This window comes from Lathamus discolor, chromosome 5 (genome assembly GCF_037157495.1).
Source record: "Lathamus discolor isolate bLatDis1 chromosome 5, bLatDis1.hap1, whole genome shotgun sequence".
NCBI classification, from domain to species: domain Eukaryota; kingdom Metazoa; phylum Chordata; class Aves; order Psittaciformes; family Psittacidae; genus Lathamus; species Lathamus discolor.
Genome location: NC_088888.1, coordinates 68,124,923 through 68,144,154, shown reverse-complemented (window position 1 = coordinate 68,144,154; position 19,232 = coordinate 68,124,923). Strand labels below are relative to the sequence as shown.

Sequence of the window (19,232 nt, the reverse complement as noted above, 5' to 3'; positions counted from 1 at the left end):
AAGATACTTTCACTTTATATTTTTACCTAATGTTAATCCTTTAAGAAAAAAAGAGTAGAGCACAACTGTCTGTTTTAGTGAGTTGGATTTGTTTGAGCAAGATAACAGTTCCCAGTGGAACATGAGCATGCGGTACTTTGCAATCTTGCTTTGTGTCTCAGAGAGCTTTCTTGACTTGGCCTTGCTGCTGCTGTTTATTTCCCGGAGGAACATCTGTGAGAGAAAACTGTATTTGTCTCTGAAGCGTAGAACTGCTTCCTAGGTTTGTTTATACCCACCTTTTATTTTTCAAGCAAAAGTCTACTTTGTAAATTCTTTCTTTTGTGTTAATACTATAGGCTGCTTAGTGGATTGTGGCCGAGATGGTAGCTTTCTCAGAATTTTAATACATAGCTAGTTAGACAGGTACAGTCTATCCAAGGAGAATCCAGTGATGACATTTTAGCACTCTGATAAGTTTGTTCAGAGTTTAACAAATTGAAATAATATTAAATGCTTGTTTACTTTGTAAACAAAATTAATTGACTACACTTGCTTCTGCAGTTTAAACTAAATGTATATAGGTTGCATTTGGCTAAATAAAATCATGACTGGTTTCACTGTAGAGTCAGTTTTTACCATTTCCAGGGGGAAATAATGGAGAAAAGCATTTTGTGATGCAAAGCTGCACATGGAAATACTGTCCAAGGTCTAAGCTAAGAATATTGATGGAAAATGTGTAAAGCTGGTTCCTCTAAAATAGCCGCTCTCTTCAAGATTGCCTTGCAATTTAGGAACACGATAATGATGTATCCCCCTAATGTTTCTCTAATTTGTGTTTTTTTGTTTCATTGTTTGTTTGTTGTTTTGGCTTTTTTTTTTTTTGTTTTCCTTCTTCTCCTTCTCCTTTAAAAGTGGAAGTGGCACAAATTGTATTACAAGTTTATACATATAAGTGAATCTAATCCATCTGATATTTCAAGCACCAGTTATAAAATTTTACAGCTATTCACATTTTTTCTTCAATGTTTTTTAATGAAAACTTCTCTTTTAAAAGACCAGTTTCCTTATATATGAGAATCCGTAATACAGGTAGCTCTATACACAGCACAATCAGCAATTTAGGTTTTTTTTTTTTTGGTTCAAAGTAATCCTTTCTTATCTCATTGTCATCTCTTTTTAGGTAGAAATATGAGCTTTATTCTAAGTGATAAACTGTATTTGTGTCTTTTTGAGTTTCATTTCCTGATTCCTAGGCTCTTGCTGAGGACCCTGCGGGCAATCATCTCACCAGTTTACACTGTAGGGATGAGGATGGTTAACAGTTTTCCCCCAAAATGGGAAGCAAGGTTTCTCATGCATAAGATGCATTATTCTCTTAGTGTATCTAGACTAAACCTTTCTCTGCACTTTTGTAAAGAACTCGTCTTTTACAAATTTTTAGCTCTCCTTACTAAGATTTGTATTGTGCCATTTCTTTCTAGTATTTAACACAGACAAAATGTGACACAGCATTCTAGGGCCTAATGCATTTTCATTTTGGGTGTTAATAATGACCATCAATCCAAGATCTGTATTTATTTTTAAAAAGTAATATAGTTCATGATTTTCATTAGTATTTTCTTGTTCTCTGACTTCTATTTTCTTTGTGTTCTTCTGGTAAGTTATAGCAGGCTTGTGGTTGTGATAGCTCATTGTTTATTGATTTAAGGAGTCTTTAATTGAAAACTATTCAGCAAACACAGTTTTCAATTTACTGTTTTGCCCAACTATGTTTAGGTGCCAGAGGCTCATTTGCAGCAGTTGATGGTTAAAGATTTAAAAGTAAAGCTGCATGTCATCTAGGTATACTTCAGTAATATGCAGGGTTTTCACCAAGGACTTGACATACATCTTACATAGCCTGCAGGCTAAAAGTGTGTGTCTGTGCATTTGTGTCTGCATGTGTAACCACAGTAAAGGAAAACGCAAAGAATCAATGATCTCAAAATTCATTAAAATCAGCAAGACGTTCCCCCTGCTGACAGGATATTTAGGATGAAAAGAATTAAATGAGGTATTGTGGCAAATGCAATATCAATTGCTCTCAAAGAGCAGCTTCTTGAAGACTTAGATGAAGATTGATAACTGTTTTTTCACAGTTAGAGCCAAAGGCAACCATTCCCATCTTTAGTTTGTGTACATGTGTGCAGCATGAATAATGGCTTTCAACCCAACCCTCTACTGACCACTATAAAAAGCTGTTATCCACCATAAATAAATGGCATATACGTGCAATTTCTTCCCACTTCTTCATATCTGTGGAGTTGAAAATGGAGTTCCTTGTACTTTAGAAATAGTAGCTGCCATCCTTCTGGGGAAAATTTTTTTTTGTTTGTTTGTTTGTTGCAAGTCTGGGGTGGGGTTCTTTTGGTTCTCTGGGTAAACAGCATCAAGAATTGCACCCTGGAGTTAGAGATGAAGTGAAGATGCAGTTAATATTTTCATAACGATAATGAAATAGAATAAACTTGAAGATGGCCAGAATTTCTTAAGTGATCACAGGAACTTAACTACAATATAGCTGCAACAGGAAGTAAAGAGGCCAGTTGGATTCAGCCCCATAAACCAAAACTATTGGTGACCAAAACCTGACTATTCTTATTTCACATTATTCTATTTTCAGCTATGTGTTTCAGACTATCTCTAGTCTGTGCCTTTGGACCAAATCAATTAGCAGATGGAGGACATAAAAGTGCAGCCCTATGATACATCTTTCAGTGAATTTTATCTTAAAAGAGCCTGCTCCATGATGTGAATCAGAACCCTGGTGTCACACATCAGGAGAGGCACTTCAAAATCTTGCTGCTGATCAAAAATAAAATCTGTGGCAGACCTTTCAGAGTAATGGAGCCATACAAAATTATAGTGAGAACAAATAATAAGTGGACAAGTTTTTGTTTTAGTGACAGTCTAAGCCAAAAATAGACATAGAAAATGTTATAGAAAGGGAAATAAATAATTAAGGCTTAAATTTGTTTAAAATGTCAAAACAAGCCTGTTGAAAGCATTTGCCTTTTAATCACATTAATTTACCTTAATGTTTATAGGAGCAGGCTCTTGTACATCAAATTATTTATGGAAACCCACTTGCAAGAGGAAAAGAGTTCCACATCATCTAGAAAGTAAGCAGTTCTGTGACAAACATAAGTGATAAGAATTGAGAAGTGCTTAGCAAGTGCTTCCAACCTATGCTTTTACGTAATCTTGTCTTGATAATGGCTCTGGCATTAAACTTAGCTCTTCCTGTGCTAGTGTTTGTGGTGAGCTAAAGCTTTGTGAGGTGAGATGCCCGAGTTGCATACATCCACTGTATGGATAGACTGGTTCTTCTCAGATCTTTCAAGATAAAGGTCTCATGCAGAATAATTCTCAGCAGAAATAATTCTCTTCCATCTCTTTGTTTCTAAGGAATCTCCAAATACTTGTATGTTTTTGGAACTTAAAGACTTGTAATTTTCACAACTGGATAATTTTTTATTCAATTTTTAATTAAAAGTTATGTAAACATTTGTAAAAAAAAAAACCAAACAACTACAAAGAAGTTTGAGATTGAAATATCTACCTTTGAGCTTTAGATTATGCAGGCCTTCCTTGTGTTGTTAAAATGAGAGATGAAATAAATATTGCAGTTAAAATGAAGAAACTACTGTCTTGTGGACCACATTTGTATGCTGCCTGCTGCCTCAAACCATTTACGATCATTCAGCAAAGGTTCCGCTAAGGAACATCTCCTGCACACTGTAATATCTGGAAATATTTTCATCAAGGGCAGAAAGTTAACATCATGGGTTAGCAACTTCAGGAGAAACCGATTACCTGCTATGAATAAGTATCATTTTACTGTCCGTGGAAGTTTGTCTAGGAAAAAAACAGGTTAAGTAAAAAAGATGGTAAATTATGAAGCTGATTTTTATGATTCTTTGCAGATCAATCAATTTCATTAAGACCATAACATTAGACACCTAGGTTAAATATGATCCTTTGTGATTTTAATTTTGTGGCGTTATACTTTGAGTTTGTTCAATTTCTGTGGCATACAAAAATTGTATTTTTTTTTTTTTTACTGTAATTTTTCCATGCCTAATCAACAATCACCTCCATATAGTTTTAAAGACAGGACTAATGTATTGCTTTACATTAATGAAAAACTTCCAAATGTAGTCTTCTTTCAATTATTTGGAGTTCTGTCACACTGTAGCCACACAGCTGAATATTTTCTGAGCCTATGTATCTCTTGGGGTAAATATTTTGAGAAAATTTCAGCTAAATCAGATTAGCCAATTCTGGGTAGAGAAGTAGGGCAGAAATGTTATATTTCCAGCTATAAAATATTTTTTTTTTTGAAACAGTTCCCCAGAAAAGTGCATGAATCCTGTGGAAAATGCACTCTGTGGATGTACAAATTGAAACTTGCATGTGCACAAGAGAGCTAAAGCTTATATCCATTATTTTCTATGTAGTAAATACTGGTTTTGTAAATTTTTTTTTTTTTAGTAGTATATGTATGCACACACATGTATTACAAAAACATATAAAGCATATATTATGAGTTAGGTGTTTTCCCACAGGAATGTCCGCATATTCTACTATGTATGACAGAAAAATAATTTTGCTTTAATTATCTGAAGTACCAGTTACACTTCATCCATCACGAAAATCATTTCTTTAAAATATCACCATAAATTATAAATGTATCATCATAAACTTTTACAAATATCTATCTTTTGATAATAATTAGATTAAATTTTTCATTTTTAAGCTGTCTTTTGATAAGACCTCTCTTATCCTGCTAGTAAGCAGTCTTTGGAAGAAGAAGCAAAGAGGTAACAAAAACTAAGGGAGTGTTCCTATTGTCTTGTAAAGAAACCTGATATTGCTTTGATTTCTGCTATACCTACATTCTGGATTTCCAGTACAGTCTGGTTAATATGGTGCTTCTTCGGGCTAATTTAGAGAAGTGAGGGCATACTAGACTGGGGAGTGAGGATGGCTCTAAAGGGTGGTGTGTTTTGTACTGCTGAGATTGCTAAACTGAGAAACAATTTCAGGATCAGAATGAACAAAAATGAGGTGAGTGATAACAGCAAACTGAAAACTTGCTCTCACTCTTTAACATATTAATGCTAATTTTGACCATTTTTTCCTTGAAGATGTGAGAAGGAATAGAATTCTATGAAGTTTTATTGCAGGTGAATACTCATATTTTTATGGTCTTTATAGAAAAGGGATTATGTGCATGATCATCTTGTCTTCTTGACAGCAAGACCTAAGCCAGCTCTTAGTGCTCTGGGAAACTGTACATAGGTGTCAAAGAAAGTCCAAAGACCTAGAATAATTCCTTTTAGTTTATCTTTCAAAGGCCATTTGGCTAATAGACCTGTTTGTGAGTATGAACGAGAAAAATAGAAATCCTTGAGTTAGTGAGGTTAAAGGAGAACGTACTTGTAGATTTCTTCTGTTTCCTTCATCTTTTCCCTTCTTTCTTCCCTACATAATCTGCAATTTCAGATATGTAGAACCTTCTGAAATATAAGGGATTAACATCTCTAAAAATAAGATGAATGCTATGAAAATTATGTTTTTAAATCTTGCTAAAGCATAGTTAAGAGGTATTTGTACACTTCAGGAAAAATAAATCCCCATCAGATTAGTCAGAGATATGCAAAAAAACTGTTGAAACTTCTGCCTTGGCTTGGACACATTTTATTTTTAAATGTAGATTTAAATGTAGTGCAGAAATTTGACTGTTATCCTGAAGGATGGAGTCCTGATGGAGCATTGAAAAAGCTGGAAGTATATTCAGTTTTCAATTCCTATTTTTGGTTTTGTAATTGTGATAATTATATACTATCAGTTGGCTTTATGATATAAATATCCTTTTGAAAGTGAACTATGTTTAGAGAGAGTTCCAAAATTTCCAGAAAGGATCACTGGGTGAATTTGGATATTGCTATAAATGTTATTGGACATACCAAGATTTATATATGCATTAAAAAAAAAAATTATCACTATGAAGATTATTATTGATTCCTATATTCACCAGAAAACCCCCTTATATATATATATAACAAGATAGCAATATTAATTTGAGTTCTTGTTAAAAAGCCTGTATTTCAACCTGGACTTCAAGCAAGCAGACTTTGGCCTCTTCAGGAGCCTGCTTAGTAAGGTTCCATGGGATAAAGCCCTAGAGGACAGGGAGGCCCAAGACTGTTGGTTGATATTCAAGGATCACCTTCTACAAGCTCAGAAATGTTGCGTCCCAACTAAAACGAAGTGTAGCAGGATGGCCAGGCAACCTCCTTGGATGGATAAGGAGCTGCTGAGGAAACTTAGAGGGAAAAAAAGAGTCTTATAAAAGGTGGAAGCAAGGACAGGTGGCCTGGGAAGCATACGAGATGCTGTCTGGGAAGCTAAGGACCAGGTTAGGAAAGCTAAGGCCCACTTAGAATTAAACTTGGCTAGGGATGTTAAGGATAAAAGGAAGGGATTCTTTAGCTATATTACAAATAAAAGACAGAGTAGGGACAACATAGGCCCCCTCCGGAAGCTATCAGGAGAACCAGCTACACAGGATTTGGAAAAGGCTGAGGTTCTTAATGACTTCTTTGCCTTGGTCTTCACTGGCAAATGCTCTGACCACACAGCCCAACTCTTGGAAGGCAGCTATAGGGACTGTGAGAATGAAGTTCTTAGGCCCATTGTAGGAGTGGATCTGGTTCAAGACCATCTCAAGAACCTGAACGTGCACAGGCCCATGGGACCTGATGAAATCCATCCATGGGTCCTGAAGGAGCTGACAAATGATGTTGCTAAGCCACTGGCCATCATACTTGAGAAATCATGGCAGTCAGGTGAAGTTCCTGACAACTGGAAAAAGGGAAATATTACCCCATTTTCAAGAAAGGGAAAATGGAAGACCCGGGGAATTACAGAGCAGTCAGTCTCACCTCTGTGCCTGGCAAAATCTTGGAGCACATTCTCCTGGAAGGCATGCTAAGGCACATGAAAAACAACAAGGTGCTTGGTGACAGCCAGCATGGCTTCACTAAGGGGAAATCCTGCCTGACCTATTTAACGGCCTTCTGCGATGGGGCTACGGAACTGATGGACAGGGATAGAGCAGTTGACATCATCTACCTGGACTTGTGCAAGGCGTTCGACACTGTTCTGCATGACATCCTTGTCTCTGAATTGGAAAGATAAATTTGATGTACAGGCCACTTGGTGGATAAAGAACTAGCTGGATGGCTGCACACAGAGTTGCAGTCAATGGCTCAGTGTCTGGCTGGAGACCAGTAATGACTGGTTTCCCTTGGGGATCAGTGATGGGACCAATCTTGTTCAACATCTTTGTCGGTGACACGGACAGCGGGATTGAACGCACGTTCAGCAAGTTTGCCAATGACACAAAGCTGTATGGTTTGGTTGATATGCTGGAGGGAAGGAATGCCATCCAGAGGGATCTGGACCCACGCTTGTGAGGTAGGCTGATGCCATCTTTATGAAGTTGAACCATGCGAAGTGCAAGGTCCTACACCTGGGTTGAAACAATCCCAGGCACAGCTACAGGTTGGGCAGAGAAGAGATTCAGAGCAGCCCCATGGAGAAGGACTTGTGGATGTTGGTAGATGAGAAAATGAACATGAGCTGGCTTCAGTATGCACTCGCAGCCCAGAAAGCCAACTGTATCCTGGGCTGCATCAAAAGGAGCACGACCAGCAGGTCGAAAGAGGTGATCCTGCCCCTATACTCTGCTCTTATGAAACCTCACCTGGAGTATTGTGTGCAGTTCTGGTGTCCTCAGCATAAAAAGGACATGGAACTGCTGGAACAAGTCCAGAGGAGGGCCACGAGGATGATCAAGGGACTGGAGTACTTCCCATATGAAGGTAGGCTGAGAAAGTTGGGGCTGTTTAGCCTGGAAAAGAGAAGGCTGTGTGGAGACGTCATAGCAGCCTTCCAGTATCTGAAGGGGTCCTATAAGGATGCTGAGGAGTGACTCTTCATTAGGGACTGTAGTGATAGGACGAGGGGTAATGGGTTAAAACTTAAACAGGGGAAGTTTAGATTGGATATAAGGAGGAAGTTCTTTCCTGTTAGGGTGGTGAGGCACTGGAATGGGTTGCCTGGGGAAACTGTGAATGCTTCATCCCTGATGGTGTTCAAGGCCAGGTTGGACAGAGCCTTGGAGAGAATCATAGAATCACACAATAGTTAGGGTTGGAAAGGATCATCCACTTCCAACCCCCTTGCCGTGGGCAGGGACACCTAACACTACACTATATCAACAATGTCATCCAAGTCAGCCTTGGGTGACATGGTTTAGTGTGAGATGTCCCTGCCTACGGCAGGGGTTTGGAACTGGATGATCTTAAGGTCCTTTCCAATCGTAGCTATTCTATGAACACTTGTACAGGGTGGTGACAGATAACCCGCCCAATAAATGATTGATTCAAAAATAAGTGAGAATGGGAGGCTAATCAGAATGTTCAGATCAAGCGCAGCTAAACCTTACATTAGAGTAGCAAACCTTGAGTAGAGACTGTCATTGAAACCAAACTGTCATCCAATCATATTTAAACATTGAACCAAAGATGAATTCCTAACTTTTCTCAGACTCTTTCTACTTATTCCACAAGAATATCAGCCTGCTGACACTCATATCTTGTTCCCAGTTGGAATACATATTTTGGGGTGAAAAGCAAATCTCTACTGTTTGCTTAATTGTACCCAAGGGTGGAGTTGGGCATGTGTCAAGAGGTAAGAAAATACCAGCTTTAATAAACATACAATGCAATTTAACAGTTCATAAACCAGTAAAATTTAATCTCAGGCTCAAAGATTTATTAAATCACAGCAGAATGTATTGTTGGATGTGTTAGCAAGTAAGAATTAAGTGAAATGATTTCAGGGACAATAGATTTTATTACCCGAGGAGGAAAGGAACTAGTTTTGCAAGCCATTTCACCTTAATTTCATTGAGTAGGAGAGCTTTCTGTGTGTAGGAGTGGTATGTTGGGTCTGTAGAATTTGTGTGCTTGCTGCTACTTTTGTCAGGCATGAACTAACTGAACTGTCTTTTGTTGATGGCCTCGTGCAGTAGTTCTTCTAATGATTGTTAAAGATTTTTAAACCTAATACAACTTAAGCCTCTATCTGTCTGTAGGATAAAATGATTCTTATTGATTTTTGTCAGTTTGTCACTTTTGTATCCATGCTTGTTTTTCTGTGCTCTTAAGCTTTCCTTTCTTCTCTGGTTTCTGTTCCCCTCAACAGCTGTTCTCAGTCTTTGTTTTCTTAGGCTACAGAAATTATGTTCTTTCAATCTCTTTTCTAATACTTCTGCCAGTTAAAGAATTCCTAATTCTGGTTTATTCTTCCAGACAGTTGATACATCGTTGTGAAACAGCATGATGACTTGTATTACCTGCTTATGATATATTAGTGTTATCATTCAACTACCTGTGGTTTGGAGGTAGCTGACCAAAGATACATGATGAATCAAGCTTCAAGTAGGGTAATGTTATCACTGTTCGCACAACACCGTATGAGAACTTGAGGAAAAGAGTACTTATGTTACCACTTATTCTGTTTCGTGGGCTAAGATCACATTATTCTAACACAATTGAAAAGCTGGCACTTAAATTTTTCTGACCAGGCAATAATAGTATCTATAATAAAGAAACTACATATTTTAAAAAGTCAATCTTAGGTAAGTACATTATCATAATTTCTGTAGTTTATATCCAGTAATTTTTAAACACAACCTTATCATTTTTTGTCAAAAAGGACAGCTTTTAAGGAAAGTAATAGACATTGTTAGTAATGAGAGCTCTTCTGTACTGTAGGTGGTCACCCTGTTCTAGCTTCTGAGTGTCGTCAGACTTTTCTCACATATTTGTTCTAATCTATTTTTCCCTGAGTTTTTTGAAAGAAGGGAAGAGGAGTCAGCTTCTGTGATAAAATCAGTCTCACACGGAAAATAATGATAACTAAATAAAAGCAGAGACCTATTTCAGTTCACTGACCTCACAATGGAAATAATCAAGAAGATAAGACTAATATGTGGAAAAATGAAAGGCAGGTGATGGGGAGTTTGGTAGAATATAAAAGGAAATGTTTTGCTCTTTATTAAATGTACCATTTACCCAAGGTTTTCTAATTAATGATTATGCATTCTGTGTTAAATTATCAGTAAGGATAACACACACAAAAAAGTAATTATTAAAGGAGAAGCACTGCTTAGCCTAGGCTGGGATTGATTCTGAGACATTTTTGAAATAGGTAAGTATGCCATTGTAAATCCTTATTGTGTAGTGTATCCTAAATAGTGTCATTTCTTCATAAAAAGTTTATGCTGGGGAGGAAGGAGTCTTGACTAGGCTGTCCTCTTCATTGGACCTCTAGTATCCACTATTTGTTCAGGCTGTTAGATCAAAGAAATAGAGCTAGTCTTCTTAGGCTCCTAATCGTTCTGTGTCAACTGTGTCTCTCATAAAGCTGACTAGAAATAGTCTGGATATATTGGGAGCTGAAAAAAGCCCACAAAATAAAACAAAAAAAAAAAAAAAAAAAAAAAAAGAAGAAAAACCCAAACCACAAGAACCTGAATTTGCATCCAGTATTCTATCCAAGGCATTACTTTTGCATAACAAGTAAAATACAATTTATAAGGACAAATTGAAAATTCAGTCCTTCTGGAACATGCCCTACCTTATGTATTTACACTCCTTTTGACAAATAGGAAGGTAACATTCTCATTATATTCTAAACTCTTGCAAGGACAGGTACCATAAACAGAAGATCAGAACGAGAAGCAGTATGAAAGGAACATCTTAAAACTTTGTTGAACCAGTGACCACAGCCATTCTGAATCAGGTTTATTTCACAGAATCACAGAATCACAGAATCCCAAGGGTTGGAAGGGACCTAAAAAGATCATCTAGTCCAACCCCCCCGCAAGAGCAGGGTAACCTACAGTACATCACACAGGAACTTGTCCAGGCGGGCCTTGAATATCTCCAGTGTAGGAGACTCCACAACCCCCCTGGGCAACCTGTTCCAGTGCTCTGTCACTCTTACAGTAAAGAAGTTCTTCCTGATGTTAACGTGGAACTTCCTATGTTCCAGTTTACATCCATTGCCCCTTGTCCTATCACTGGATATCACTGAAAAAAGCCTAGCTCCATCATCCTGACACCTACCCTTTACATATTTGTAAACATTGATGAGGTCACCCCTCAGTCTCCTCTTCTCCAAGCTAAAGAGACCCAGCTCCCTCAGCCTCTCCTCATAAGGGAGATGTTCCACTCTCTTAATCATCTTTGTGGCTCTGCGCTGGACTCCTTCAAGCAATTCCCTGTCCTTCTTGAACAGAGGGGCCCAGAACTGGATGCAATATTCCAGATGCGGCCTCACCAAGGCTGAGTAGAGGGGGAGGAGAACCTCTCTTGACCTACTAACCACTCCCTTTCTAATGCACCCTAAGATGCCATTTGCCTTCTTGGCCACAAGAGCACATTGCTGGCTCATGGTCATCCTCCTATCCACCAGGACCCCCAGGTCCCTTTCCTCTTCGCTACTTTCCAGCAGGTCAACCCCCAACCTGTACTGGTACATGGGGTTGTTCTTCCCCAGATGCAAGACTCTACACTTGCCCTTGTTAAATTTCATCAAGTTTCTCCCCGCCCAACTCTCCAGCCTGTCCAGGTCTCGCTGAATGGCAGCACAGTCCTCTGGTGTGTCAGCCACTCCTCCCAGTTTTGTGTCATCAGCAAACTTGCTGAGGGTGCACTCAGTTCCCTCATCCAGGTCATTGATGAAAATATTAAACAGCACCGGTCCCAGCACCGACCCCTGAGGAACTCCACTAGTCACAGACCTCCAGCTAGATTCTGCGCCATTGACCACAACTCTCTGCCTTCTTCCTTTCAACCAGTTCTCGATCCACCTCACTACTTGATCGTCAAGCCCACACTTCTTTAGCTTATCTATGAGGATGCTGTGGGAGACAGTATCAAATGCCTTACTGAAATCAAGAAAAACTACATCTACCGCTCTACCATCATCCCTCCACCTAGTCACTTCCTCACAGAAGGCTATAAGGTTGGTCATACATGACTTCCCCCTCATAAAACCATGTTGGCTGTTCTTAATGACCCCCTCATCCTTGATATGCCTAGTGATGGAGTTAAGAATAAGTTGTTCCATCATCTTTCCAGGGATGGAGGTAAGGCTGACCGGTCTATAATTAGCCGGGTCCTCCTTCTTGCCCTTTTTATAGATTGGTGTGACCTTTGCCATCCGCCAATCCTCAGGCACCTCGCCCGTTACTATGGTCTGAGTTGGGGGGGTACTGAGATTGAGTAAGTAAAAAGTGATATGATAAAATAAGTTTCTTTATGGGTTAAAGACTCCATATGAATTGCTTTTAATATGTTAATACATTTTCAGGGACTTTGTTAAAAAAAAAGAAATGAGGAAATGTTCTTTCACTGGTATACATTTATCTGGATACTTTTGTCGTGGTCACCCAGGAAACAAATGCAGATATACATTTGCAAGAATTTGCATTCAGTTCCATTTTATTTTTAATGTAGCTAATGAAGTCACACTTGAAAATAATTTAAGCCTCAATTAATGCATGAAATTTTTCAGAGTACATTAGTGACCATTAGGCACGAGGCAGAATCCCCTGAACAGTTTGGCCTTTTAGATGTTGTTGGACTTATTTCATAATGGCAAAACTAGACTGATTAGAGAAAGGAAGACAGTCTTTAAGAGAATGATGAGCCACACAGGAAAAAAATATGCTCTCCTGCTTGATGTAGTTGTACTTATTCAGATAATATGCAGGTAAATAGAACATAAGAACTAAAAAATAGTAAAGTGTATGCATTCTTTACTAATCAGTGGTAAAAGCTTGGCTTATGCGATTTAGAGTTCTTGGCAGTATTTCAAATGAACTATATGCTGTCTACCTTTTAAAGTTTTAGTGAGTCAATTCAGTTTAGCAGAGAACTGACTAGAGAATCAGGATACTACGTTTCAAGATTATTTGCAGTTTTATTTTGCATGGAACATTTTGTTTGCTAGAGAACAAAATGTGTCTTTGAATGAATATCTGGATATATTTAATTCATGATGTAACCTGATTCTAATGACAGTAGTGACTGGTAAATGCAGATTCCGATCCACCTTGTGATAGGACAGGGCCTGTCAACTGTGATATAGAATATTACACCATTGCATTTTTTCTCTCATTTGCTTTGTTTTTGATGAAGAAACATATTTTGACAACATCTTTTCTGTTGTGGAAAAATTAGACTTGTTAGACTATCCATCTAGAGAGTTTCAAGTTGCATTTTAGAAGAGTTGTGTCCAAATTTAATTCTGAGACAAATTTGGAAATGTTATTCCTCTTTTGACACACATAAAATATTTCATTTTTATTTCCTCTTTCTTTTCCTTCTTTCTTTCAGAGGTAAAGGGGCATTAGTTTGTTTTTTCTGGACATGACTTCAATAAAGGCATATTCGAACACAAAATGCATATTGCTGTAAACAAGTATGTATCGTGCTTGCCATGATGTCATCTTTAATGATATCTTACACTTAGAAGAATTTTACAAAGGGTTAAGATGTCTAATTTTCTTAAATTGTTAAAATTTAAGATTTTTTTAAATAAATAAATAAGACATTCTTAAAATATTAGTTTCTTAACTAAACTTTGTATTGATTTTTTTTTTTTTCCTAAAATCTTGTTTGGCCCTCTTCTCTGGCTCATTTTCTGTGGTAAAAGAGTTCACCAAAACTGCTGAAAAACTTTGGCAAACAGGGCAATTATGAGATCTTGTGCGTCACAGATTTCTAAATACAAGAATCTTCTGATCTAGGAAAATGAATTATTGTCATTGTGAATAATTCATCCTTGTCTGGGATCCACACTAATCAAATACTAAAGAGAAAAAAAAAATTATTAAGCTTCTCTTTTCCGTTGACTTATTTCACATGTCACTCAATGTAGAAATTTTTTTTTTGGTGTCTTCAAGTACTTCACAGATCACCTTTTTTAAGTAGAAGGCCATATTTCTTCATAGACTTTTATTAGCGATAAGTTTAACTACAGAGAAAAACAATCACACTAATTTAATATTTAATTGAAAACCTGAAGGTTTTTTCCTGCTTTCAAACTGTTTTTAATCACATGTAGTTGAGTAATTGAAAATTCTTTCAGATCACGCCTATGTAACAGTACTTTTTTTTTTTAATTTATAGATTATAGAGGACTAAAATTTGTTACAGTAAAACCTGAATTATGACTTTTTTTTTTTTCTGTTTGAAAGTGTACTTTTTCTGATACAGTTCATGAAGAAATAGTGTTGGCTTACCAATCCTTCATCTTAAATTAGTGTTATAATTGACTGCATGATAAAAATCAAGTATTTTAAAAAAAGCACATATTTTTGCAATTTACAGATAATTCTGGAGAACTGAGATAATAACCAGAAGGGAGTGGTTTATTGTACATGAAATCCTCATATATTTCTATGGAGGTAAATGGAAATGTCATACAAAAACATCGTTGCGTTAATAAGGTGCACACACAAGTCATGATTCAAGGTCATTAAATGTGGAATCTACAATTTTTTCTTTAACCCTTAATAGTTAATTAAGCACAGGTATTACAAAAGCAGTTAGCACATTTGTTGAGTCAGATATCAAATAGCACCAATGAACTCTTAGGTACAGTTAGTCTGAAGATGATTATGAAGACCATGATTCCTCTGTTCTTTAAGGTTTGTTTGGATTTTGTCTGTATGTCAGTGTGAGCACTTTCTCTCACTTTTTTTTTGGAAGGTCTTAAAATACAAACCTAGATCTCAGGCTGCAGCTGTAGTGCATAAATACCCCATTTGGTTTCAGGATTTTCAGCTGATTCTTGCCCAACCTACCAGCCATTCTGAAGGTCACTAAAAATCACACCTTTTGTATAGCAGAAGAACTTAGCAGAGAAGTAGTTTGTTAGTTCCATGACATGGGGAACATTTCTTCTTGGCTGAGACCCAGGCTATAGAGGTTTTCTTCTGCATCAGCTTCACCCATACAGGTTAGAAACCAATAAAAACCCTTCCAACCTCCTGCCCCAGCTCCAAATCCTCAGACTCAAACCCTACAATACTGGTTAACCAGGGCAAGCAAGCATGTGATGAAAATCACAGCATGTATCTACTAGATTTTATGTGCCTTTGACATCTTTGGGTGAGGTTGGAGACAAAGAAGGCCACCTTTTACTCTGAGGGAGCCCAGAGAGAAATAATAGCCTCTTTCTTTAATAATAGAGTTAGCTTTTCTTTTTTCTACCTTCTTTATATTGAGTCTACCTCCACCAGAGCCCTTTCACAGTAAGGTTAGAGTACTTCCATGCAATTTTTTAGACAGTATTTATCAAGTAGTTTAGCCAGACTCAAAAGTGATTATACAGAAAAACATGTAAAAAGTAGAAGCAAACACAACACTCACTGTAAGAGAGGAGGTAAAGGAAAGACAGAACAACATTGAGAAAAAATGTGTAATATCCAACTGAGTTTGGGAGAAAAATCAAACACAGATTGGTAGTTTGCCTCTATCAGAGATATATTATGACTGAAATAACATATTTGATTATGCTGTTACTTCTAATTGCTACAAATTTCCTAGTTATTTGATAAACTCAGCTGAAAAATACTTGTAGTTACAGACATCTGTCATGTGACATGTTAATCACAACTCAATGTCAATCTATTTCAATTTGATAAAAAGTTTTTGTAGCTTCTGTAGTTGGATTTTTTTTCTTTTGTAGTTGTAGAAATAAAAATGACAGTATCATGATCAGTATTTTAGATTAGTTTACCTATATCCAAGAAATAGGAATAGTAAATAGCATTGTGCATCTAAAAAGCTCCCCAACCTACAATTCAGAAACTGTATAAAGATATGTTTGTGAAATACTGTGTAATTCTTAAGAGGTTTATATGAGTTGACTAAAACAATACTAATGTAATTTTTCAATACAATATTTTTCTTGTTTTATGTGCACTTCAGTGAATGGAAACATTGTAGGAGGTTTCCATCTGAAATTCAAGAACCACTGCTGCTCTTGAAATTTCTACCTTTTCTTCCTTCCAGAGTATAAATATTTGTTTAGATGAAAGAAATTACAAAAAAATTAATTTAGGGATGTTTCCTCCCTGGTTCTCAAACAAGCTCCTGTACCACAAAGCCTAGTTCCAAAAGTGTGGTTTAAGAAAAACCTGTATGGACAAAGGGCAGTGAGACGTAAAGCTAACGAATGAATGACCTAGCTAATGATCTTGGCCAATAGCTGTCAATTCCTGTCTCTCAGTGGAAAGGTAAAGTGACAAACCAAGAGGCGAGCCCAGCCTGCAATTCAGTTACATACTTTATATATTTTCTTGAGTTCTGTGCTGTTTTTTTCTCTTGCAGCAAAATTAATGATTTCACCCAGTGAGATGCATGTAATACTGAACCATTAAACCAATATTTTTGAATATATGGTTCTATCTTTATTCAGTAAGCATTTAAGCCTACATTTAAATTTAATCTTCCTGTAAAAGGTGGATTGTGGAATCTCATCTTATGTAAATAAGGATTTTACCTTGTACTATCTAAAAATCAAACAGTGCACTCAACTTCTAGCCAGTGATTAGTTTATGTTGTGTACATTGAAAAGAAGTACATTCTGATGTAGATTTATTTCCAGTGAAGCAATATTTGTCAGTCAAATATGAAGAATATTATCAGAATTTGAATTACTTCTAAAACTGAAATGTCTTTTTTAATGCTTCCACTGGAGTTGACTGTCTTGACATCCTACAGATTTCCAGCTCACTGGCTTACAGAGTTTGGCAGAAATGTATATTGCTCTGAATCTGGCATAATGTTCATTTGATTCTTCCTGATGAGTCTTATATGTTCCATGTTCAAATTTATATCTATTTAATCAACTTCTGGTTGCTTCTTCATGGGCTGCTTTTGCAAAAGCCTCACAGCAATTTCAGTTTTTTTTCACTGGTGCAAGGACTACATTTTTAGAAGTAAAACTAATTAAAAAGAAAAAAAAAAAAAGAAAAGAAAAATGTTTGTGTTTCTGAGCCAGAGTAATGTGTTCCACTCTTGTGTAGTTTATTTTAAAGTGTTGTCTAGATTCCAACTACTGCCAAGTACTGCTTCTAGAATATTAAGCTTTGTATGAAGCTTACTCAGCATGTCATTCCAACTTTTTGGTGTTTTGCTGCCTCTTCATCAAGTATCAGCTTGCCTTAAAAGCACTTTAATGCCTTGAAGATAATGAACAATTTGGCAGCAAAAATATTTTCTGACTGATTTGGAGCTTCTGCATAATCTACTTGGCATATGAGATCACTGAAAGCTATTATACTGGCTATTTTAAAATTAGGATTTATTTCTGTTTGAATTTTGAAATCTCTCCTTGGGAGAGCCATTTAAATGCAAACGTATATTTTCCTCTTTAACAGTAGCTTATGGGCTATAATGGTGGAACGTTTTTGCATTTTTATGTTTAGTTTTATTGTAGAGAGCTTTGAGATACATTTGCATGAAAGGCACTATATAAGCTCATTATGAACTGCATTGTATTGTATTGTGACAAGAGCAATAATCTCCAGGTTTCCTATCCATTAAAGAACTAATTTCACAGCTCACTAATTATGTGAATGAGAAGGGGAAATAGGTCCTTTTCCTCTAAGGTATGCTGAGCAGATGGCATAGCAGTCATCTCCACCAATTGAATCTAAGGTCCTTTCTTGCTTTTGGTTCCAAGGCTTGCCTCTGTTTATCAAATAGAACAGGAGAGAGATGTCACTTTCTCGTACAGCATGCCAGTCTGTACTGAGTGGCTGCTTCTGTCCTTTGCTAATACAACATTAGTTAACACATACCACGCGTAAACAGCCTATTTATTTAGGATGGGACATGAAAACTATTAAAACGCATGTGTATTTTAATGTAATTCTAATTTGCCTCTTATTTATAGGAGATGCTGGATAGATCTGTCACAGGGATTTAAACTGATACCTGTAAAAAAAGGTGTTAATGAATCAGTTGAGTACCTGTGGGAAGCTAGTTGGTAATTTTAAAACAGAAAATTAGTATTTCCCTAGCCTGTGCACTTTCCTTCATAGCTACCTTGATAATCTGATCTTTTTTTTTTTTTTCCTTTTGCCTCACTCATGAAAATGACATGAAAATTGTATATAATGATATATATAGCCTCATGATGCACTGTTTTTTTTAAAGTAACGCGAGTCGTCAGAGGCACCAGTGTTCTCCTGTGATCCTGAAATATTGGTATTTGGGCCCTTATTTCAGCATTAAAAAGAGAAAAGCTGAGTCTGAAGGTCCCAATGCATTTTATTTTGGACTTGGCAATAAAGCTGCGTTTTACAGGGTTACACAAGCAATCAGATCATTTGCTCTCTTTAACAAAGCGAGCAGTGCTAAGTTCTTGTTTCCTTCTCTCACTACTGGGCTTTCACATATGGTTTTTTTGTGTTCATGGTTCTGATTTCATTCTAATTTCAGACGGATGCAGCACTAATGTATGATGCAGTTCATGTGGTGTCAGTGGCTGTCCAGCAGTTCCCACAAATGACTGTCAGTTCACTACAGTGCAATCGCCACAAACCGTGGCGTTTTGGGACCCGCTTTATGAGTCTCATTAAGGAGGTAAGTCACTAATAGTGTCCTGCTTCATTGCTTTCCTTTCTCCCTACTCTTACTTTCTTTTGTATCTATTCTACTTGAATTCTGGCCTTTTCTTTTTCTTTTTTTTAGTAAATGGGAATCTCTCAGCTTGTTGTGTGTAAGGAGTTCATCAGCTAAGACAGCATTTTTATTTGAAAATGAGTTTTCCTGAAGTATAAGTTGGAACAGAGAAACATAAAAAAGATGAAAGAACTGCATTCTAAATAAAAGTTTTGCTTATATATCACTGGGATGTATAGTGTGTGTGTCAAACATCTGTGGCAAAAAAAATCCAAAGCCCTGAAACCCCAAACTATAGAGCATAGACTGATTATGAAAAATTCAGCAACTGATTACTGGCATAAGTTCAAAGAAGTCAAGAATGAAAATTATTCCCTGATTTAATTTTTTTTCTCTCTCTCATTTCCCCCCCCACCCCATGGT

The 19,232-nt window shown here is 36.9% G+C and overlaps 1 protein-coding gene across 8 annotated transcripts in view; it reads left to right on the top strand.

Moving 5' to 3' along the window:
- The window catches only part of GRIK2 (glutamate ionotropic receptor kainate type subunit 2), a 405,316-nt gene that overhangs the window by 197,303 nt on the left and 188,781 nt on the right, over positions 1-19,232 (top strand). For all 8 annotated transcript variants that reach the window (XM_065681155.1, XM_065681154.1, XM_065681157.1 and 5 more), the window contains one exon: positions 18,627-18,770. In XM_065681155.1, the coding sequence (XP_065537227.1) occupies positions 18,627-18,770 (144 nt within the window). The remainder of the gene's footprint in view (positions 1-18,626; positions 18,771-19,232) is intronic.